Below are 20074 nucleotides of genomic sequence, written 5' to 3' on the forward strand. Positions count from 1 at the left end.
ATAAAACCCAAAGCTCCCGAAGTAGTTTTGATGTAAAAGAAAAATGTATTTTTAACAAGAAAGATAATTTAATTGAAACTTGACGTAATACGTGTTTTCACGCGTCTTTGCGTACGAAATACCACCAATTAAATAAACAAGGATATAAATACATTCATTTTAACTAGATAATTAAAACACTTATAGCGAATGCAATGACACATATCTAAGCGAGTAATAATCGGCTCGATTAAATAATAATAATAAAGACAATTAAAATTCCTCGAACGGAAAGAGTGCTTGAATTAGAAGCGTGCAGCGGCGTTTAGAGTCGACTCTCTTTTCGGCGAATTAAGATGGCTGAAAAACCGTTATTACCAAGATTCCGTGTAAAATGCAGTCATCATGATCTAGCTGAAGACGCACGCCCCACTGATTTGCGGTCATTATACCCGCAGGAACAGAAGCGCCCCCTCTTGGCGTACTCCCGAACTAAAGACAACGTTCGCACTAGACGAAATTTGACGCGAAACTTTCGATATCAAAATATACTGGAAGTGGGTTGAGAAGCTAACTTTGAATGTTTTCATTGGTCGAAGAAGGACCTTTTACGCTTAAAACTTAACCTACTGCCAACTGTGTCAATGGGAAAACGGCAACCAAATGAAAATAATTGATTAAAACCATAGTATCGCTGGGTACGAGTTTGTATCTTGTATGGCGAGTTTCGGTCAATTTTATTGGCTCGACGTGAAGTAGTTCTTTTTTCAACAGATGTCGCTATCGTCAACATCAAAACAAGATAGTTAAGCTACATTTTGGTCAAAAAGGAGATACTTATAGGTACCCCTCGCGTTGATCGAATCGTTTGTAAATTGGTCAATAAAATAAATTACAGTAATTTTAAACAATATTTTTAGGTTTAATCCCACTAAACAGAGTATAAGTTGTCTAAATATAATACTCTACAATGGCTCTCTTTGCCATGAATGGATGTCACCACGCTCTCCACTAAAGTCGGATAGATTCATGGCCATCTCTAATAACAGGAGCCTTTTCAGTTTTCATAATACAGGTGGCAATGATATAGCCAGGCCTGTAACCAGCCGCGAAAACTGGGGGGCGCCAGTGCCTTGATACTAAAAAACGTAATTTTTAAATCCCACTCCTGAAATTAGTAAATATACCGAAATTGGCTTTATTTTGTTATTTTTTAAATTATGAATTAGCCCAAAAACACCAAGGCAATGTTATATCCGTCGAAACACTTTTGATTGGCTAGTTCGGTATTTCCTCAATTGAAATACTCAAACTTTTGGTGCAGTGGAACGCGCGAAAACAAAAATTTTCAAAACTATAGCAAAAACGTTTTAAATATTTAGTGGAATTAAATTGCGATGTTTAAAGTTTAGTGTTGACCGTGGCTTAATTGTACGATATTATTAAAATGAACACTTGGTAATCTCAAACTTTGTATGAAATGTTCTTTACGCACTTATGTATTTATATAGAGTAATTTCACTTTGTATCTTTGGCGGGGTTTTAGATGCGAAAAAGCCTCGATGACGTCGTGTCACGTGCGACTGAAATCACTGAATAATATGTTTTCGGGTTCAGGATGAACAGCATAAGTTTGCAAATGTGTTCGACATAATTGAAGCAATGCGAACGTCTCTTAAAAAACCGTCCTTGTATCGGGGTCAACGCGGGGTCAACAGTGCCCCAACAACGTGCGAAACCAAGATGATTTTTTTACAGATTTTCGATGGTATTACGTTTCGTGAAGATATGAAATGGAACCCTTTAATGCATTTTCATCTACAAGCATAAAGAAACGCGTAAAGTTTCCTTTTAGATAATAAATACATAAATTTATGTATAAAAAACCGGACGTAGAGAAACGCCTCATGGCGAAACTTCGCAACGTGGACGCAAAACGTGACGAAAGGCGGAAAGTATAGGATTTTAATTTGCGACGAACGAGAGAGAATGACGTAGACGGAGGCGGGGCCAACGTTTGAAGCACCATTATCATCCCGCGGATTCGAAGAGAACTTTTAATTTTGTCAGTCGCGTCCGTCTGCGAAGCCGGTTCCCCGCCGTTCCCTTCGGCCATATGCGCTAGCGCTCAAGTGTATCGTTCACGAGCGTTGCTTTTTTCGCGCTGTAAAAAATATATACATACTCCAGTTTGTAGATTTATTTTTTGCAATATAAAATTGCCGGCGATCGGATACTTCGTTGTCAGGCAGATTCCGATTGCGGAGGGAGGCAGATTTGCCTGTCAAGTGTCAAACTGTCATCGGTCTAATACGAGAGGAGAGGCCGAGTTTTTGGGACTTACGTGTTGATTTTTCCGGCCCACTAACAAGCAAAAAATAAATTCGATCCAGTCTGTAAGTGTACAATTTTTCCGTACCTCCAATGACTAAAATGTGTCTGAAATTTCGTGTCTTGCTAGACAAAGTACTAACTGTTTAGAATGCAGAAACCACGTAACCTTTCTTGCGTGGATATTTTTAGAAATATTAATTTATCACTAATTGTTTCAAAGAATAACAAATAATAAAAACGTGTGGTTTTTAAAAATTGATATATTTGTTTGTTTTGAATGTTTATAAGGCCAGTGTTGATACTCAAAGTTGGCCTAAATCTTAGTGAAAATAGTAAGCAACCACAAAGTAATCAAAACGGCAATTCTTTCCAAGTTTTACTTTTTTTTCTTGGACATATTAGTAATTAATTTTACTCTTTCTTACTAACAGGAAACTAACACTCCGTAGCCGCCATGTTATTTAGAACTTTTTTCCATAGGAAAAAGCATGGGTGACGTCGTGTGACGTAGAACTGTTAGCTCCCTTTTGGTTTAATTAAAATCTGCAATTATTTTAATTATCTTCTTCTTCTTCAGCTTTGAAAACACCTTCAAGCATGGCTAACTTACTATATTAGCCTAGACCATGCGAGTTATCAAACTTACAAGTTTTTCAATAACCAATTATTCCAGAATATTAATTCTTCGATTGAAATTCACTTGCAAACTGTGAAAAAAAATATTTTTAGTAAATATGACTTTTAGTAACCAAATTTTAGGAAATAGTTACTTTTAGTATAAAAAAGTCATTTAAAACTGATGTTTTCAACATTTCAGAATTTATAGAAAAATAACGTAATTAAAGTTACGACCTTTTTGTTTTCAGCCTACGAAATTAGTAAAAACAGTTTTTTTTATTTGGAACTACTTTTTGGTAAACCCAATTGACAAATCAAGTTAAGTCCGTGCTAGATAAACGCGGCGGGAAAACAGTCTGCTCGCAATTAAGCTACACGATCCCTACCCGTTTTCTGGCGCGGACTTACCGTGCCTTACTCTTATAGCTAATGATCTAGGTCTTAAAGTAGTTCTTAGTTTTATAAAATATTTATACATATTACTAGTTAGTTAAACTACCCACAACTAAAGCAGCTAGAGTTACCAGTCGTGATATTACGCGTCACTAAATAATAACTAATATAACCTCAACTATTTTAGGCATTAGAGATTGCTTTTATAGGGTTGCCACAGTTTTTTTATCATTCAAATTCCCCGACTTTTCCTGACTTATTTGGCATTTGTTTACCCTAAGTTTTAGTAAAGGTTTCCTATTTGCAACCGAAATTAAATTCCCTGACATTTCCCTGATTTTTATAATAATTCTTAAAATTCCCTGACTTTTCCCTGATTTTTAGACCCATATTCAAATTCTCCGACTTTTCCAGATACCGAGTCAACCCTTTTTTAAAATCAAAATAAAATTTTAAATGTCTTTATATCATCTCAAATAATTTACAAGTAATGCAGTTCATAAAAATAATTAGTTTTAAAAGCCATCCGGGTAGGCTGAGGCGTGCTATTTAGCCTAGTCGTACCTGGAATTTAAGGCTACATATATGATAAGATGATAACGCATTTTCTTGAAATTTACATAATTACAACAACACGAATTTCAAAAAATCTCAAACACTCAATGAAAGTAAAGTGATAAATTCAACATTTTAGCCTAATTTTCATATTTAAGTCCAAAATTAGTCTAAATATAAATACATTGACTGCATACTTACTTTAAAAAAATCCTAGCACCGCTACAATGTTATAAAGTAATTGTTCGTATGAGGACCGCGAATCTGAAATTGAGGTATAACCCTTTGTGAACCCTAACCCCGAGGTTATTGAACGTTACAACGGGAAATTCAGCTCCGTTACAATACCTCGAGCCGTTCGGAACGTCGGGCGCTTAACCTCTCGGAAGTGAGTTTTCGATCCGATCTAATCGACTTCATGAACGGAATGTAGATGTAGAGCCGAACGGAAATAGCGTAAGAATGCGTAAATAAATTTCACGCAATTTGAAACACACACAAAATCCAAAGAACGAACTCGACTCAAAAGAGTTACACCCGTTTCTAAGAATACATTCAACGCAGCTTTGTTCATTGAACATTACACAATCATTTTAGTACAGTCTTAGAAAGAACCCTTAATTTAAATTTTTTTAGATAGTGTCAGAAGTAAATAAATATCGCCAAACGATAGAAGCATGCACGTAGAACGTAAAAATGCAAAATTTAACTTCTTAGGTTTGAGGTATATTTTTGTGGGGACGAATTTACCACCAAACGCGTATGTGGACACCACATAAATCCTCAAAATTTACCAAATCTATAGCCACGTTCACACGTACCCTAGGAAACGTTTTGCCTCGTTTCGATCTCGCTGCGGTTCTTAGCGTTTTTTTTTTGTTTTTTTTTTTAGAAGCTCGTTATTAGCGATTGTAACGGGTGGGACAATTCAGTCCGCTCGTCCATTTGATTAATCAGGTGCGAGATATGTGTTACGGCCACGCCAACGGGGGGATACTTAGGGATAGGGTTGGGACACCCGTGGCGGAAGTATGACAACCACCCGTTGGGGGATTAGTGGTCGTCCTCACACGGCCATCCACAAACTCTGCCTCCCGGACGCCTGGGATTACAGGAGTGAGCCACTACTCCCGGCGGTTCTTAGCGTTTGGAAATCTTTTTGTTCACGCGTTTGATTTCCAGTGAGTTTTGAAGAAAGTTGGGCATGCGTAGTATAGAAATATAATAAGGAGCTCGTCTGCTCACGCATTTCAGTGACGTTTCAAAACATTCCGATTAAAAATGAATGCACCCCATAAGAAATTTGTTGTATTTTTTAAACAAAAAGACAAAAGTTGCGAGACATTTTCTTCTAAAAAGGCATAACAATCAAAAAAATTAACGATTGACGATTTTTGTAAAAAAATAAAATAAAACAAAAAGGCTCATGGTTCGCAAAAACCGACTCGATGACGTCACGAATCGCTGCCTAAATGGTCAACGGAGCGATCTGAAACGCTGGGACGCGCGATGGTAAAATGTTCACACGACGGGATACAAACGTTGCGGGAGCATTCGCAACGTTGCAGAGGGTATGTGTGAACGCGGCTTATTACTTCGCTTAACGATGTTAAATTTAATAATTCACTGCGTTGATAAACCATCTTTTACCGATTAAATTGTTTCTAAAATGAATATATGACGCACTATTTTTCTCCCCGAACGTTTTTGAAAATATTTTTACTCCTAATTTGATGTATTTCACCTCGCACTATTTTTTCTTCTAAAAAGTCTTTTGAAAATCAGTAGTATGTTGATTAAAGTAAATAAATAACGCTAGCGAAATAGGGAGAGGAATACTTATAACGTAAGATGTATATTATACACTTTTGATAGTATGTAATCTATTGTGGCCACACACAGCGGTAATTATCCATTTAAAAAAGAATTACTATATACGATTCGTACCAGTAATTTACAATTGACAAACTATTATAAATTTATTGCACAATTATAAGATAAGTTAAGCAAACCTTCGAAAACGTCTAGGGTAAACTTATACAGTGATTTCAGTATCACGTGACATGACGTCGCATATGCTTTTCCTTAGAGAAAAAAATCCCGCACAAAATGGCGGCCAAAGCCAAAGCTACGAACTGAAACTACTCTATAGGAGTGTAAAGGTAGCTTAATTCTGTACAAACTAACACTCAGAGTTCCACCGTTCACGTTTTTGAGGGTTAGCTTAACCCGTCTTATTTATAGCTGAAAAATATTAAAATAATACTTTTATTTCCTCTAAACATGGACTAATTAGTCCATGCTCTAAACAACCCTTTTCAGATTGGTTACCGCTGCCAAATATGTTAAGAGTAATATTGTAGGTATGTAATTTTATCAAACTACAGGTACATTCATAATAATGACGGGAACTTTTGTTTGATGCCGTTTCAAAACAAACAGGTTCGCTGTTCACGATTGTTGTCCCCGACCGGCAATACCGTATATGTGCCTTGTAAACGGCTAAGTTTTCCTGTTATTAATAAGCAAATTCTGTTCATTCCATTACTAAAAGCGACAGTTAATGTACAACTGAATTGCGCTATTTTGGTAATTTTTAGGGGAATGCTTAGGTTTCAAATTATATTTATGTTAAATATTTAAACGCTTCTGGTTATCTACCATATTAACAATTACTATTTATTGCGTAACGGAAATTAATTAGAAATATTTAAAATGTGTACAGTTGTGGATATTTTCAAGGATATTCTCAAGTTTCAAACGATTTGTATATTCAATATTTAAACTTTATTCATATGGTAGAAATCCATTTGAAATATTTAAAATATGCGTCTACATTTGGGGATATTTTCAAGAAAATGCTTAACTTTCAAATGAATTTTATAAGAAATATTAGTTGAACTTTATTTTTATGGTAGATAACCAGCAAATACCGTTCAGTCGACAAATAAAATCCATTTCAAATAATAAATAAGACGTGTAAAGTTGGGAATGTATTATATAAGGGGGAAGAATACAGTAAAAGCCTCTTTTTCGTTCAAACTGAACGTTTCTGTTTTAACAATTACATAATTGAAATATATTTTTCTTGTTAGGCTGAACCTTCCTCTAGTGCTTCAAATAATTTTGATAATTCTAATATTAATAGTTAACGATATATATGTGGTCCTAACTAAAGGGTAGTTTGGGCACTTGCCCAACTTGTTTAGCTGCGGGGGTCCGAATTAAAACGTAATTACTTAATTACTTTTATATTTAAAATTGTTAAAATTATTTAGTCACTAAACAAGAAGCTGTTCTACACATAAATATTAATTTTTTAAGTTAAAATACAAAATTAAGAGTTCAGCTTGAAATAGCGCGAAAGTAGAAAATGGCCACTCTAGTCTTCCCCCTTATAAGGTAAATGATTTGGTTATATATCGCTTTTTATGTTGAATTTTTAAACTTTTCAGTGTCTGAATAATTAAATAATTTCAGCAAGTGCTTACGAAAAAATAAAACTTTCAAAATAAAAATAACTGTTAATTGATAATAAATGATTTCTTGAACTACTAATTAAGTCGTTTCGTTTTTAAATACAATTATAACTGAATCTGGAACCTACGTCCCAAACAAAAATATCTGCGGAAATTCTAAATAATCCTTCAGATCTCTATAGAGAATTCATTGTGCTTCAGAAAAACGTTTAGAGAAAGTTATGATTCAAAAGGGTTTCTACGGATAAAACCATGATAAAACCCATGCTATTATATAGAATATAATCATTGTAAAGGTATTCTTAAGTGAAGGATCTATGCTACAGCTATTTTATAGAAATTTTCTATAATATCATTGCAATATTTTAATTGATTAGTTGGTACGGATATAGGCGTTTTTCGTCGAATTTATCGTAGAAAAGCTGAGAATTCTTGTACGTTGTCAGAAGACAAAGATTTTAAGCATCCTTTAAACAGATTATTACTTCGTGATCGGCAATTGCATCGTGAACGGAAATTTCAAAGTATTTCCAATCGAAGATCGTAGGAAAAGATAATTTATTTTCTAGAAAAGTTGAAAAAAAAAAAATTATCTGAATTGTTTTTAATAAAAATTATTCGTGGGACTTGGTGTTTTCGATTTTCAGTTTCTTGATTTGTATTTTCAGGCACAAATTTATCCGGGTCGACGGAGAACAGTCAATCTTGTTAAGCTTGTTAAGATTCCGAAGGTACGACACACAATCGTTTCGAGATAATTAGCTGAAATTATTTTTTTCCGTTGGAAATGTCATTTTTCGAAGTGATGTCATTAGCATAGCAAATGTATTTTTACGTCTAATAGGTTTTTAACGAGGACTGCAAAATCGGCTTTCCACGATGCATAAATTAAAAAACCTGTACGGTTCGGTGTTATTCCAAACGGACCTTGAAAATGCTTCTGCTGACAGGGGTGAAAAAAGTTGGAAAAACAATTTTTTCCGACTAAATCGGCGGACATCAAAGAAAGCCGTTCACCTCCGGCGGTCTCATTAAAGGACAAATTCCCGGGAGTTGATGCGACATTCCATAATTAGCAATGATCACTTTAAACGAGATTGAAATAATTTAATCAGCATGACAGGATAACGCTAGTCAAGGTGATGGGTCATTTAAAATAATAATCATGCTTTTATACCGGAAGCTAAATTATTATTTTAAACTTAATAGTTAATTTAATACTTATTTTTCTTAATAAATAATAATAACCAGCTAAGCTAATAGACAAGCACCCCCTTTCATGCTCGCTGGTAGCGGATAAAAATCGTCAAAATTCGCTTCCGAGACTCGCAAGCGTGAAAATAAAGCTAAAATATCTGTTTGAAACAGATCGACGCGGAAAGTGAAAAAGTGTATAGCTAAAGCGGATTTTGTCGATTTTTACCCGCTACCAGCGAGCATGAAAATGGGGCTTTAGGCCCAAGTCACCTAACGCCTTTTTAAACAGGTGGCCGGGTTACGATACGTAGGAGGGTGATGGCAAACCCTTCTTATCTATAAATGGTAGATTTATTTTTCTAGCGGTTTAACAGTAAATAAATTAACTTAATTTTGAATGTAATACACGATTTAAATGTTTATTGTAATGTATTAAAATTTAAGATGCGATCAAAGTATTTGGTACGTAATAGGCGTTTCAATAAATGCCGCTCTCTTTTCTCACCTCCCCCCCCCCCTACGCACATGCGCGAGTCACTGAATAAAATAGCCACGTGTTTATGTTAGTTTTATTAATATTGTAAGGCTAAAGTTGATAGCACGCGCGCATTTTTTTTATTTCAGGAGGCGCGGGCGAAATTGAAATATTAAGAAGCGCGCTTTAAAAAATGACGTTTTTACAAGTATGTCCTGGCTCTGCGTATTACTTCTCCTAGGCAAATCGCTAAACAGGTTGTATTTAAGCGTCTATTAAGGGAATCTTTGTTACTAGGAAACGTTGTTGCTGAAAATCCTATTTCTGGGAAAATTGTGAACGTTACAAAGAAATCCTGTATAAACTTTAAAAACATCCAATGTCAACGATAGACTTTTAATGGAGGACTATAGGGGGGGGGGGGGGGGGTTGGCCTTCGATTTTTTTGTCCCATGGACTTAGGAACCTAAGGAAAGTCGCATATTGTTTCTCTCATAGGCTTCCCATAGACTTTATATGGAATCAAGAAACTGCAACTTTCCTGCCATAGACTTTATATGGAATCAAGAAACTGCAACTTTCCTGCCATAGACTTTATATGGAATCAAAAAACTGCAACTTTCCTGCCATAGACTTTATATGGAATCAAAAAACTGCAACTTTCCTGCCATAGACTTTATATGGAATCAAAAAACTGCAACTTTCCTGCCATAGACTTTATATGGAATCAAGAAACTGCAACTTTCCTGCCATAGACTTTATATGGAATCAAGAAACTGCAACTTTCCTGCCATAGACTTTATATGGAATCAAAAAACTGCAACTTTCCTGCCATAGACTTTATATGGAATCAAAAAACTGCAACTTTCCTGGAATAGACTTTATATGGAATCAAAAAACTGCAACTTTCCTGCCATAGACTTTATATGGAATCAAGAAACTGCAACTTTCCTGCCATAGACTTTATATGGAATCAAGAAACTGCAACTTTCCTGCCATAGACTTTATATGGAATCAAAAAACTGCAACTTTCCTGCCATAGACTTTATATGGAATCAAAAAACTGCCACTTTCCTGCCATAGACTTTATATGGAATCAAAAAACTGCAACTTTCCTGCCATAGACTTTATATGGAATCAAAAATCCAACTTTCCTGCCATAGACTTTATATGGAATCAAAAATCCAACTTTCCTGCCATAGACTTTATATGGAATCAAAAATCCAACTTTCCTGCCACAGACTTAATATATATATATAGACTTCATTTGGAATTAATAAACTGAAACTTTCCTGCCATAGACTTCATATGGAATGAAAAAAACTGCAAATTTCTTGCCATAGACTTAATATGACATAAAAAAAACTTTTTGAAACGTTCCTGCAATATATTTGATATTTAATTCTGAAAAAAATTAAATATCAATTATTTTCCCCTCATAGACGTTATATAAAATTCTTAAAAATAAAATTCCTGGACACCTCGACGCTAGCAGAAACATCACTATTTCTATTTCACACTATTACGTGAACTAAAAATCACGTTAAAAATAAATAGGGGAGTAAACCGTGTTGACAAATAGTCGCGTGAATGATGACGTACACGCTCTTCTGGGATATGACGGAGGCTGTATCCACTCCTAGTCTTACCAGCTTCTCTACGCGTTTCAAAATTGTTTTCTTTAGAGTGTAGGATCGTTAGGACAAATTCCTACATCCAAGGTATAAATTAAACATTCTGTGTTTTGGAAAGGAACCCTAGGAGCGGCCACCTTTGGCGCCGACACAGATTGCTCCAAAGTCTGCCTGTTACGCCCAGAAGTAACTAAGAACTATGAAAATAATAAATGCTAGCATCATGGAGGGAGTTAACTGGCGCCTTCTATTGTCTACATTTTCATTTCGTCGTGTAAAATGGAGTCGATAAATTATAATTTATTATTATTTATCGTTATTTTAATAATTTAAATTATAATGCTTCAGTCGGCGAATTAAAATCATCATACCTTTATTGAATCTTTAATGAAAGCGGTATGCAATGCCATTTTGGAATTATCTAGATAGCCTTTTAGGGCTTTTCCATTCTAAGAAGTATAAAATCATGGCAGCTAGAAGCAACAAACACAAGGAGAACGCAGCTAGCCAAGTTTCGCGTATTTTTGTTTGCTCGAAGACCTATTGGTACAAGCTATTTGTAAGTTTTTAAATGTCTTCAAATTTGTTTAAAGGGTTTAGCTTTTTTATCCCTTTTCATAATGGACTAATCTACTTATTCGCTAAATTTATCATCCTTTGAAAGATTAAGGACTAGCGAGAGAAAAAATTACACGCCAACGAGTGAGTATTTATTATTTGTGATCTTACAAGTTACAGCAGTCATCAAAGGCTATTGCATTTCATCCACTAAATTACAAAATACCTAATAGTACATACTATAATAGAACATATTATAGCAATTACCAGGCCTGTAATGAGTGTAATCCAATATTTTTCTGAACATTTCAGAATCCGAAAGAGCAGAGAGGTTTGACATGGAAAACGTGTCCGAATTAAGTTTAACGCAGTTGGTGAGTCACAACATGACGGAAGCCACTACGGTAATGGACGGAGCCGATATAAACTCGACAGCCGTGGTGCCTGTTCGCGTCATCATCTATCCAAGAGGCGCTACCATCTTTGGCGCCGTTTGTAGCATCATATTCATCATCGTGGGAATCATCGGTAACTTGGTGACGGTTTTGGCCTTGTCCCGTAGCAACAAGTTAAGAAACGCCACGACCGCCTTCGTCATCTCCCTGTGCACCGCCGATCTCTTGTTCTGTTCCATTAATCTTCCTCTGACGGCGTCCAGGTACATCCACGAAGATTGGGTCTTGGGCGCATCTTTGTGCCAACTGTTCCCTTTCTTCTTCTACGGCAACGTGGCGGCGTCGCTCATGTCCATGACGGCCATTACCATCAACCGGTTAGAATCCATATTTGTATTTTGTAAACCCGTCTTATTAACTTACATCGTCATTTCAGATTCGTCTTAATAAAGTACCCTTCGAAGTACGACCAAATCTACCAGAAACGCAACGTGATTCTCATGATTGGACTGTATTGGATATTCAGTTTCGCCATTATGGCACCGCCGTTGCTGAAAGTATGGGGTCAACTGGGATTCGATAAACAGACATTCTCCTGCACTATACTTTCGCACCGAGGAAAATCTCCCAAGAAGTTTCTCTTCATTCTCGGCTTTCTTCTGCCCTGTCTCGTCATTATTGTCTCGTATTCCTGCATATTCTTTAAGGTAAGGTTTCATTACAAATATATTAAGGCTTAAGATGTTGCAAGTGCAATATGCATTGATGATTATGAGGAATAAAAATGACTTCGTTATATTTGTATAGTAAATAAAACAATTTATGATATTTACAATGGGTCCTACTAGTTTCGTTTCGCTTAGCAAAATATCATCCGGGACTCACCAGGACAGTTTAGTCCCTGAGGATGTTTTGCTAAGCGAAACGAAACTAGTAGAACCCATTGTAAATATCATCAATTGTTTTATTAAATATGCAAATATAAAGAAGTCCTTTTTATTCCTCATAATTACAAATATATTATAAACAAAAGATTTGCTAATTGGCGGAAGTTGAGAGAAGTGATGCGGGTCAACTGTGAGTCATTAGTGGCGTGGTTTTGTTAAGTAGTTGACTTCCCAATGCGGGCCATACGGTCCGAAATGCGGGTTGAGCTTACTGGTCCGACCAAACACGCGAATAAATTGACTTATTATACAAATCCTTTAGAGAGCAGGAAAGGGACTCAATATTTTTCACGTCAATAGTGTTTACGCATTGCAGCCTAATCACACGGGCATCCTTGCTAAGATGGGCTTTTAAAAAGTACCACCCTCCAAACGAAAATTATGCAAAATGCCAGCGTCTTGAAACGTAATCACTTCTGTCTAAATATGTCCAAATTTATCTTTTACGTACGTGGGAAAATATCTGGTGGGTCGTTGAAGAGCTGTGCCTCTAATTAGTGCCGTTATTTAAAAGGAAGTTATAGAATAGAAAATACTATTGATGTTATTTTCCAATAACATTCTTGGCGTTAAATAGCTCGTGCCAGCAGCGCGCGCCTTCGAATTAACCTATGTAAATTGGTTTTACAGACATTCGCCTAGTGGTTCTGAGAGTGTGTGTGTAAGGTAAGATATCATATTAAAATAAAATGGCGCTGATTTTATCGCGATTCTGATTGACACGAAAAGAGCTATTTTAGGGAATTAAAACGTAATTGAAGCCGTATTTGAATTTTAAAACGCAAATAAACCGATACTTGTAAAACGCTATTTGTGATGGAATTGTTTTGAATAAATAATTATTTTTTTATAGGTACGTCAGAGTAGAAAAAATTTAACGTCAACGTCTTCGTCCAACGGTAATACCGCGTTGAACCACGAATCGAGGAAGACCATTTCGACTCTTCTAAAAGCCGACGAGCTGCGACTGACCAAATTGATGATGATTATCTTTTGCTCTTTCCTTTTGTGTTTCCTTCCCCTGATGTTGGTCAACGTCTTCGACAATGATTTCACGTATGTTACTTGTACAGTTTTATAATTTCAAGAAATTACCTGGCTCCTAGTCAGGGCCGTGCTTAGGGAGTGCCGTCCAGGGCCGCTAAACCTAAGGGCATTTAAGAGCCGCTAAATTTTTAAGAAAAACATTTAATGTAACTTAAAGGGATCCATCACTCACAACAGGGGGAGGCAGAGGGGTAACAAAATCCAGACTTGCAGTGTGCTTCAAAACCAGTTTTTTGTGACCCCTATGCCTTCCCCTGTTGTGAGTGAGGGATCCCTTTAAACAGGATAATCTAGCAAGGTCCAGGTGTCATATTACTCTATCTACATTTACCCTGTGTAGTATATTGAGCTGGTTAAATCAAAGGACAAAGATATTTCAAAAGTGCACAGGGTATTTGTTTGGAGGGAAAGTAAATTTAAAGGGTGACAGGCATACTATACCCCTGATGATGGAGCGATGACGCTATCGAAACTAGTCGGGTTTTAATGTTTTAAATAAAATTTTAATAAAATTTTCTTGTTCACTGATGAAATATCGTTGTCCTTTGATTTAGCCAGTACTTCTGTGCCAGTCGCCAATCAAACACTTAATAGTATATTGAGCTTTTTATCTATATTTGTATAGTACCGTAAACTTGTATATATCTAAACTATCTATAGTTTCGTCTATCTATTTACTTAGAATATCTAATGACTCTTAATATCTTTATTCGTATTCAGGTAGAGTAGTATACTGACAGGGCCACTAAACACCTAAGTACGGCCCGGCTTCTGGTTCACGGAGTACCAAGATTACTTCGCTCACGGTTTTAAATTTCTTGTATATATTTTCAAGGTCCACTTAGGATTATTAAACATTAGCTCTTTTGCAACATACTAAATTTATGCGGATCGTATGAGGCATAAAAACCGTCTTAGTCCTACGGTAATAAATTGAGGTGTGGTACGTTTAATATCATCAGTCCCTCGAGACGTGAACGCCAGAGTACATGGTAATTCTAATATCCGAACAACGTAAACACACTTACCTGATAAAAAACTAATTCAATAATATCTAGCTTGGTTATAATAATATTTCTTGGCGTAATATGTCGGCTGCCTAAATATGGTATAGTTATTGAGTCAGCTAGGAGCCGATTTGGTTAATTCCGTTGAGACTTCTTATCACAGTGCTCTGTCCTAACGTTGCAACGACATAACATCCTTTTTTGGATGGTTCGTCAGTATTGGGTGCTTGCTCGCAGCGTCGTAGGCATACGTCATAGCTAAGCCCCGCCTTTGACACGGCCACCATGACAATTATTTCACGTCACGGATCACGAGGCAAAACGCCACACGATCCGGCGAAATAATCACGTGACCGCCATAGGCGTCTTAATGTCATTGCCGACCTATACGCGTTACCATGGCAACGAACTCAAGCCACACCTACGAGTTCCCACGTGCGGCTACTGTCAACAGCGGAGGATGTGCGTGTTGTTCGTTCCCTCTTGGTTAACTACCTTAGGAACTAAAGGCGAAATCGTCTAGAACTCTAGTTGACAGATGGTATTTAAGCCCACTCTGGCGTTAGTGGTAGAATGTATAACCGCGGCAACGCTAGTCTAATCTTGGATAGTCTGGTTTAAGATGAGGTTAATTTTTCCTTCAAGCTAGTTTACATTGGCAGCTTAAATGGGTGTCGGGTCAATAAGTCCAGCGTTGTAATTAAATGACTGAGCCTCTTACCAAGGAGCTTGTAGAAACTAAGCTCTTTGACCCGAGTCCCGCCGTCTTGGCAGGGAGCCTTTCTAACCATAAGGATGGTTGACCACTAGCTCGGGTTGTGGCAGGAGATGGATGGTCAAAGATGAGACCAAAGTTTTAATATTGGTCCTCTAGGAAAGAGCTAATAAACTCATCTGGCTAAATATTTACATAAAGCTACTAACATGTTTTGTAGGAACCGAAAAAACTGCATTAAATAACAGTGGTGAACTAGGATGCGTAATTAATACCTTGAGATGGTGATGATGGTCGTGTTTGCACCTCTGCAAGAATATTTCTAAAACAAAATCCATACTTCTTTCAGTAGAGAACAAACACGTTTCAACATAATTAGCTAAATTTTTGCTAACGTTCGTGCTGGTATGATTTATGTGATAACTGGCGCTAAAGTAGTCACAGGATGAAGCGAGTATGCTAAGGAATTATCCTTAATGTTCCGCCTGATCGAGAGATAATTGTGGGTAGACACGAGAATGAAACGGGTTTAAGTTTTCTCGTCTCTTACTCACACTTATCTTAAAGGGCCACAAACGGCGTTTGAAAAATTCAGCCCGAATTAAAAAATAAAAAATTATAAATTATCAGCTAGGCTAATACCCAAGGCACCACCTTTAAGACTAAGTCATCAAGCGACTTTTAATGCCATTAACTCAGGTGGCCGGGTTACAATGCGTAGGAGGGGGTGCCAAGCCCTTCACGCCACGCGAGGTAACAACTCCTTGCACTGACTATTACCGTTAACCTCGACAAGTTTTTATGGAAAGGGAATTTAGCACATGGTAGCAAATAGGACCAATCATATTCTGGAAACTAGCGCGTGAAACAGCTAGTGATTTTAAAACGCCGGTGTGGCCCTTTAATATGGTCAGAACCACGGATAATCATTCCTATGAACAACTAAAATCTTAAAATAATCCAATACTTCTGATCGCGTTGCCGATTGCTTATCGTGACGTAAATTGTTAAATGCCAAAATGCTCAAAACCCGTTTCAAATGAATCAATCAAAATAGCGGCAAGTAGAAACCTACGTTTATTATACGTATCAGAAAAACCTGCTCATGGAACAGCCTAATCAGATACCCATCCGATACATATCGAGGTGTTACGGTTATCCTGATACATAATCGGGAATTAATCAGAAGGTTGTTGAACGCAGCGCAGATATGAATTCCGAGCAAAACTCGACCGTTGTATGTCATTAATAAATTCTTACCATAAGCATACCATATAAACCAGAATTGCTTAGTAAATTACCTTAATTGTAGTTACTGCAATTATATTACCCATAATTTATTTGTTTCAATATCTCGATTGATCTCAGGCATCCGACGGTGCACGTACTGGCGTCGATTTTGGCCTGGATGTCTTCAGCCATCAACCCATTCATCTACGCGGCCATGAACAAACAATACAGACACGCCTATCGCAAATTGCTGTGCTCCAAAAGATTACCCATCTCATCCAGCGGAGCATCGCGAACCAGTTCGGGAAGTTCAGCTTGTTCTAGAACTCTGGTGTCGGACGCGTACGTCTTCAATGCCCTCACCAACAAACTGGAACCTAAATCTAAAGGGAAGACGGTCGATGAAATCGATTCGTCGTGAATGTTATAAGTAAACCATAATTATGAATCCAAGTGCTCATAGCTGCCCGCGGGGTATGTATTATTACGGGAGAAGTCCAGTACTTTAAGTACAAAAGCGGGTTAATGTGATTGAGTTCCCAAGGCAGTTATTATGTATAATAATTTAATGTTTATAATAATCCTTAATGCCTTGCATATCAGTGCTAAATGTTCTATTTAAAATTAAAACTATCATCATTCGACGATCTCCGCCCCTATGCGACATAGAAACAGGAGACACTCTTGAGTCTTGTAATGTACTTAAAAATTGTGATCCGAGATGTTAAGTATAAAAATATTTTATCTGAAACTAATCAACTAATCTTGCCATCACCAAACGCTTTAATAGTTACTGATTCAGATCTTAGTCATTCGTACCACAGTATTTCATAAAGAGTTGTTGAATTTTCGCTTCAAAGTTTACTAAATGTACTACAGACCAAAATGTTGTTTTAATAATTTAAAATATGCAACATTAATATGTAGATGTAAACTAAGCTGATTCATTTGTAATATCCGGTTAAATGAATTCCTTAATAATTGTAACTTTTAAAATAGTTACACACAAATGAATTAATATCAGTTTTTTGTTGGAAAGTTTTAAAAAATGGATCAGTAAATTTTAGCACTAAGAAAACTACTTATCACCAGTAAAATGAGTGTTGTACATATTAGGTTACAATCAACTTTTCTATAAACTAAATCTATGAATGATAATTTCTCATTTATAATGATGTAAATTTAAACTTATTCTGTATTCATACACTTTTTAATTAATTTAAATTTTTCATCAAAGTTAATGTTACTTCCATTTTCAGTTTAATCAAAACAGTTGCGCTATACGAATGTGTCATTGTGTTTATTAATTATCCTAATTGTTTTTTAATTAGAAGAAATTAACCCTGAAATTTGTAACTTGTACAAAGTCATTATTAAATAAAACAAAACACTTGTTTCTAAAATAATTCACCTTATTTCAAAGTGTAATTTCAATGGCGTAATTAGGCCAATGCTTGAAATATGGTGCATTGGGGCAAAAATTATTTGTAGGGGCTAAGGGGCCCAAAAGCTCAGCCAGCCCCCATGAATGGTGAACATAAGGAGGGTAGATGCATATAAAAGATCTAGGGAGCATGACTCCCCAGATTCCCAGTCTCAGGCATCTAAGAGGTCTAATGCCCAAGACCAGACCTTTAGCGAGGTTCTACACTCAGTAAAGATGGCCATTGTCAAAGATGGCTTTCCGGTGAGTGCAATTTCGGTAGAAGATATGGGCACCAGTCAGCGTGGTGTTCTGGGGCGAATAGACCCTCTACGACGCTTCTGGAACTTCGAGCTGAATGGTGATGCCGTTCTCTAACTTTGTAAGGACGAACCTACAGCGGACTGGTTTAGCAGTGCTTACGACCAGAACGAACAGGTTCTTGGAGGCGCACGGCTTTCAGTAATGAAAGCCAGCGACCTACCAAAGCCGTTCAAGGTTGCTTTTTGTACCAAGGATATCTACACGAAGGAATCTAAAATCCTTCTAAAAAGTTTACGTACCTTCAACAGTGCGCTTAACACGCAATGTTGGAAAATCATAACGAAGGCTGAAGACACAACTGCCATCCGTTGGATTTTACAGATGGACAGGGTTATCTTTAAGGTACTCCATGATCCTAGCCTGACGATCCCGAAAACCCAGGAAGGCGGAGATAGTCCAGTATCTGTAAATGTTCCAGGAACCAATGCCTCGGAGGACTCAGAAATGGAAGGTGAGACTCTGGGTTGCGGGAACTCCAAAGAGGACACTCTTACGGAGGACCTAAAATCCATTGATGAGACCAAAGAGGATACTCTTCTGGAGGATATTACAGGGCCAGTGGGAGTGGTGTGATACGGCTGGAGACCAAGTACTCCCTACCTTAGACAAAGATGAAGGTGTTGGAAATTAATATGCATCACTGCAAGGCAGCCTCTGCAGTACTCTGCAGAAGGTTTGCAAAGGAGTGCTTCGATGTTGCACTTATTCAGGAGCCTTGGGTTGTCAGTGGCAAGATACTTGGTCTCCAAAGCGCAGGTAATTTATTCTTTGATTATAACTCTGATATTCCCAGAGCCCGTGTGCCCTTCCGCTCTCACGACATACCTCTAGGGATATTGCCATGGTCAAACTCACCACCTCCTCTATAAACGGAAAGGTGGAGCTGACTCTGGCATCAGCATACTTCCCATATGACGATCCTCTTCACCCACCCCGCGGGAGGTGGTCAGTCTCGCCAACCACTGCGAGGGGACGGGAAACAGGCTGGTCATCGGCTGTGATGCTAATGCTCACCACGACATCTGGGGCAGCTCAGACTGCAGTTAGCACTAAGCTTAATATTCTTAACAGGAACAATGAACCAACATTTGGGACAATTAAAAGAAGTGAGGTCATTGATCTTACACTGTGTACATAAAATGTCGCAGAAGCAATCACTGACTGGCATGTGTCCAATGAACCGTCTCTGTCGGATCATAGACACATTTGCTTCAATGTCTTGGTCAAACCCGTTGTGGCTTGTACTGAGGTTCGCAATACCAGACGTACAAATTGGTCTGGTTATAAGGAAGATCTAAGTTTCTTCCTTAAGGATGATAAGCCAAAGCTTTCATCGGTATTGGATTTCGATTTGGCTGTTGATCGAATGCAACATGCCATTATCGACTCCTATCACCGCAACTGTCCCGCGAAGACTACCAAACAGCCAAGGCTAGTTCCATGGTGGAATCAGGAGATTGGTAGACTTCGCAAAGAAACTAGGAGGCTTTTCAACAAAGCTAAGAGGTCGGGAGAGTGGACTGCCTATAAGCAGACACTCACTGCCTACCATAAGGCTATCCGCGATGCTAAAAAAGCTTCGTGGAGGAACTTTTGTGATAACATATTAGATGTTCCCAGTTCATCCAAGTTAATGAAAATTGTGGCACACGATAATACTAAACATCTTGACACTATTAAGTTCAAAGATGGTAGTTTCTCGACTTCTGGCAAGGACACAGATAACTGTGACACTGATACGCTCCCTTTAAGGATGAAACGTAC

At 37.3% G+C, this 20074-nt stretch overlaps 1 protein-coding gene across 2 annotated transcripts; it reads left to right on the plus strand.

The window, feature by feature from the left end:
- The first annotated feature begins 2058 nt into the window (after positions 1–2058).
- On the plus strand, positions 2059–17545 carry LOC149966736 (protein trapped in endoderm-1-like). Of its 2 annotated transcripts, none has more exons than XM_090154085.1 (5): positions 2059–2375; positions 11535–11994; positions 12054–12324; positions 13418–13620; positions 16702–17545. In XM_090154085.1, exons 2-5 carry the CDS (start codon positions 11561–11563, stop codon positions 16982–16984), a joined length of 1191 nt encoding a protein of 396 aa, XP_090010211.1. In that variant the 5' UTR covers positions 2059–2375; positions 11535–11560; the 3' UTR covers positions 16985–17545. The 2 variants fall into 2 exon arrangements, with proteins under 2 accessions (XP_090010211.1, XP_090010219.1); XM_090154093.1 differs by lacking the exon at positions 2059–2375 and adding an exon at positions 11348–11366.
- The last annotated feature ends 2529 nt before the right edge of the window (positions 17546–20074 follow it).

This window comes from Leiobunum rupestre, chromosome 1, assembly GCF_980474605.1.
Source record: "Leiobunum rupestre chromosome 1, qqLeiRupe1.1.hap1, whole genome shotgun sequence".
NCBI lineage: Eukaryota > Metazoa > Arthropoda > Arachnida > Opiliones > Sclerosomatidae > Leiobunum > Leiobunum rupestre.

Excerpts from the sequence above, each read along its gene's own strand:
- LOC149966736 (XM_090154085.1), top strand. The coding sequence starts at position 11,561 with ATGGAAAACGTGTCCGAATTAAGTTTAACGCAGTTGGTGAGTCACAAC. Across the intron at positions 12,325-13,417 it reads ATTCCTGCATATTCTTTAAG|GTACGTCAGAGTAGAAAAAA; the intron begins GTAAGGTTTCAT and ends ATTTTTTTATAG. Across the intron at positions 13,621-16,701 it reads GTCTTCGACAATGATTTCAC|GCATCCGACGGTGCACGTAC; the intron begins GTATGTTACTTG and ends GATTGATCTCAG.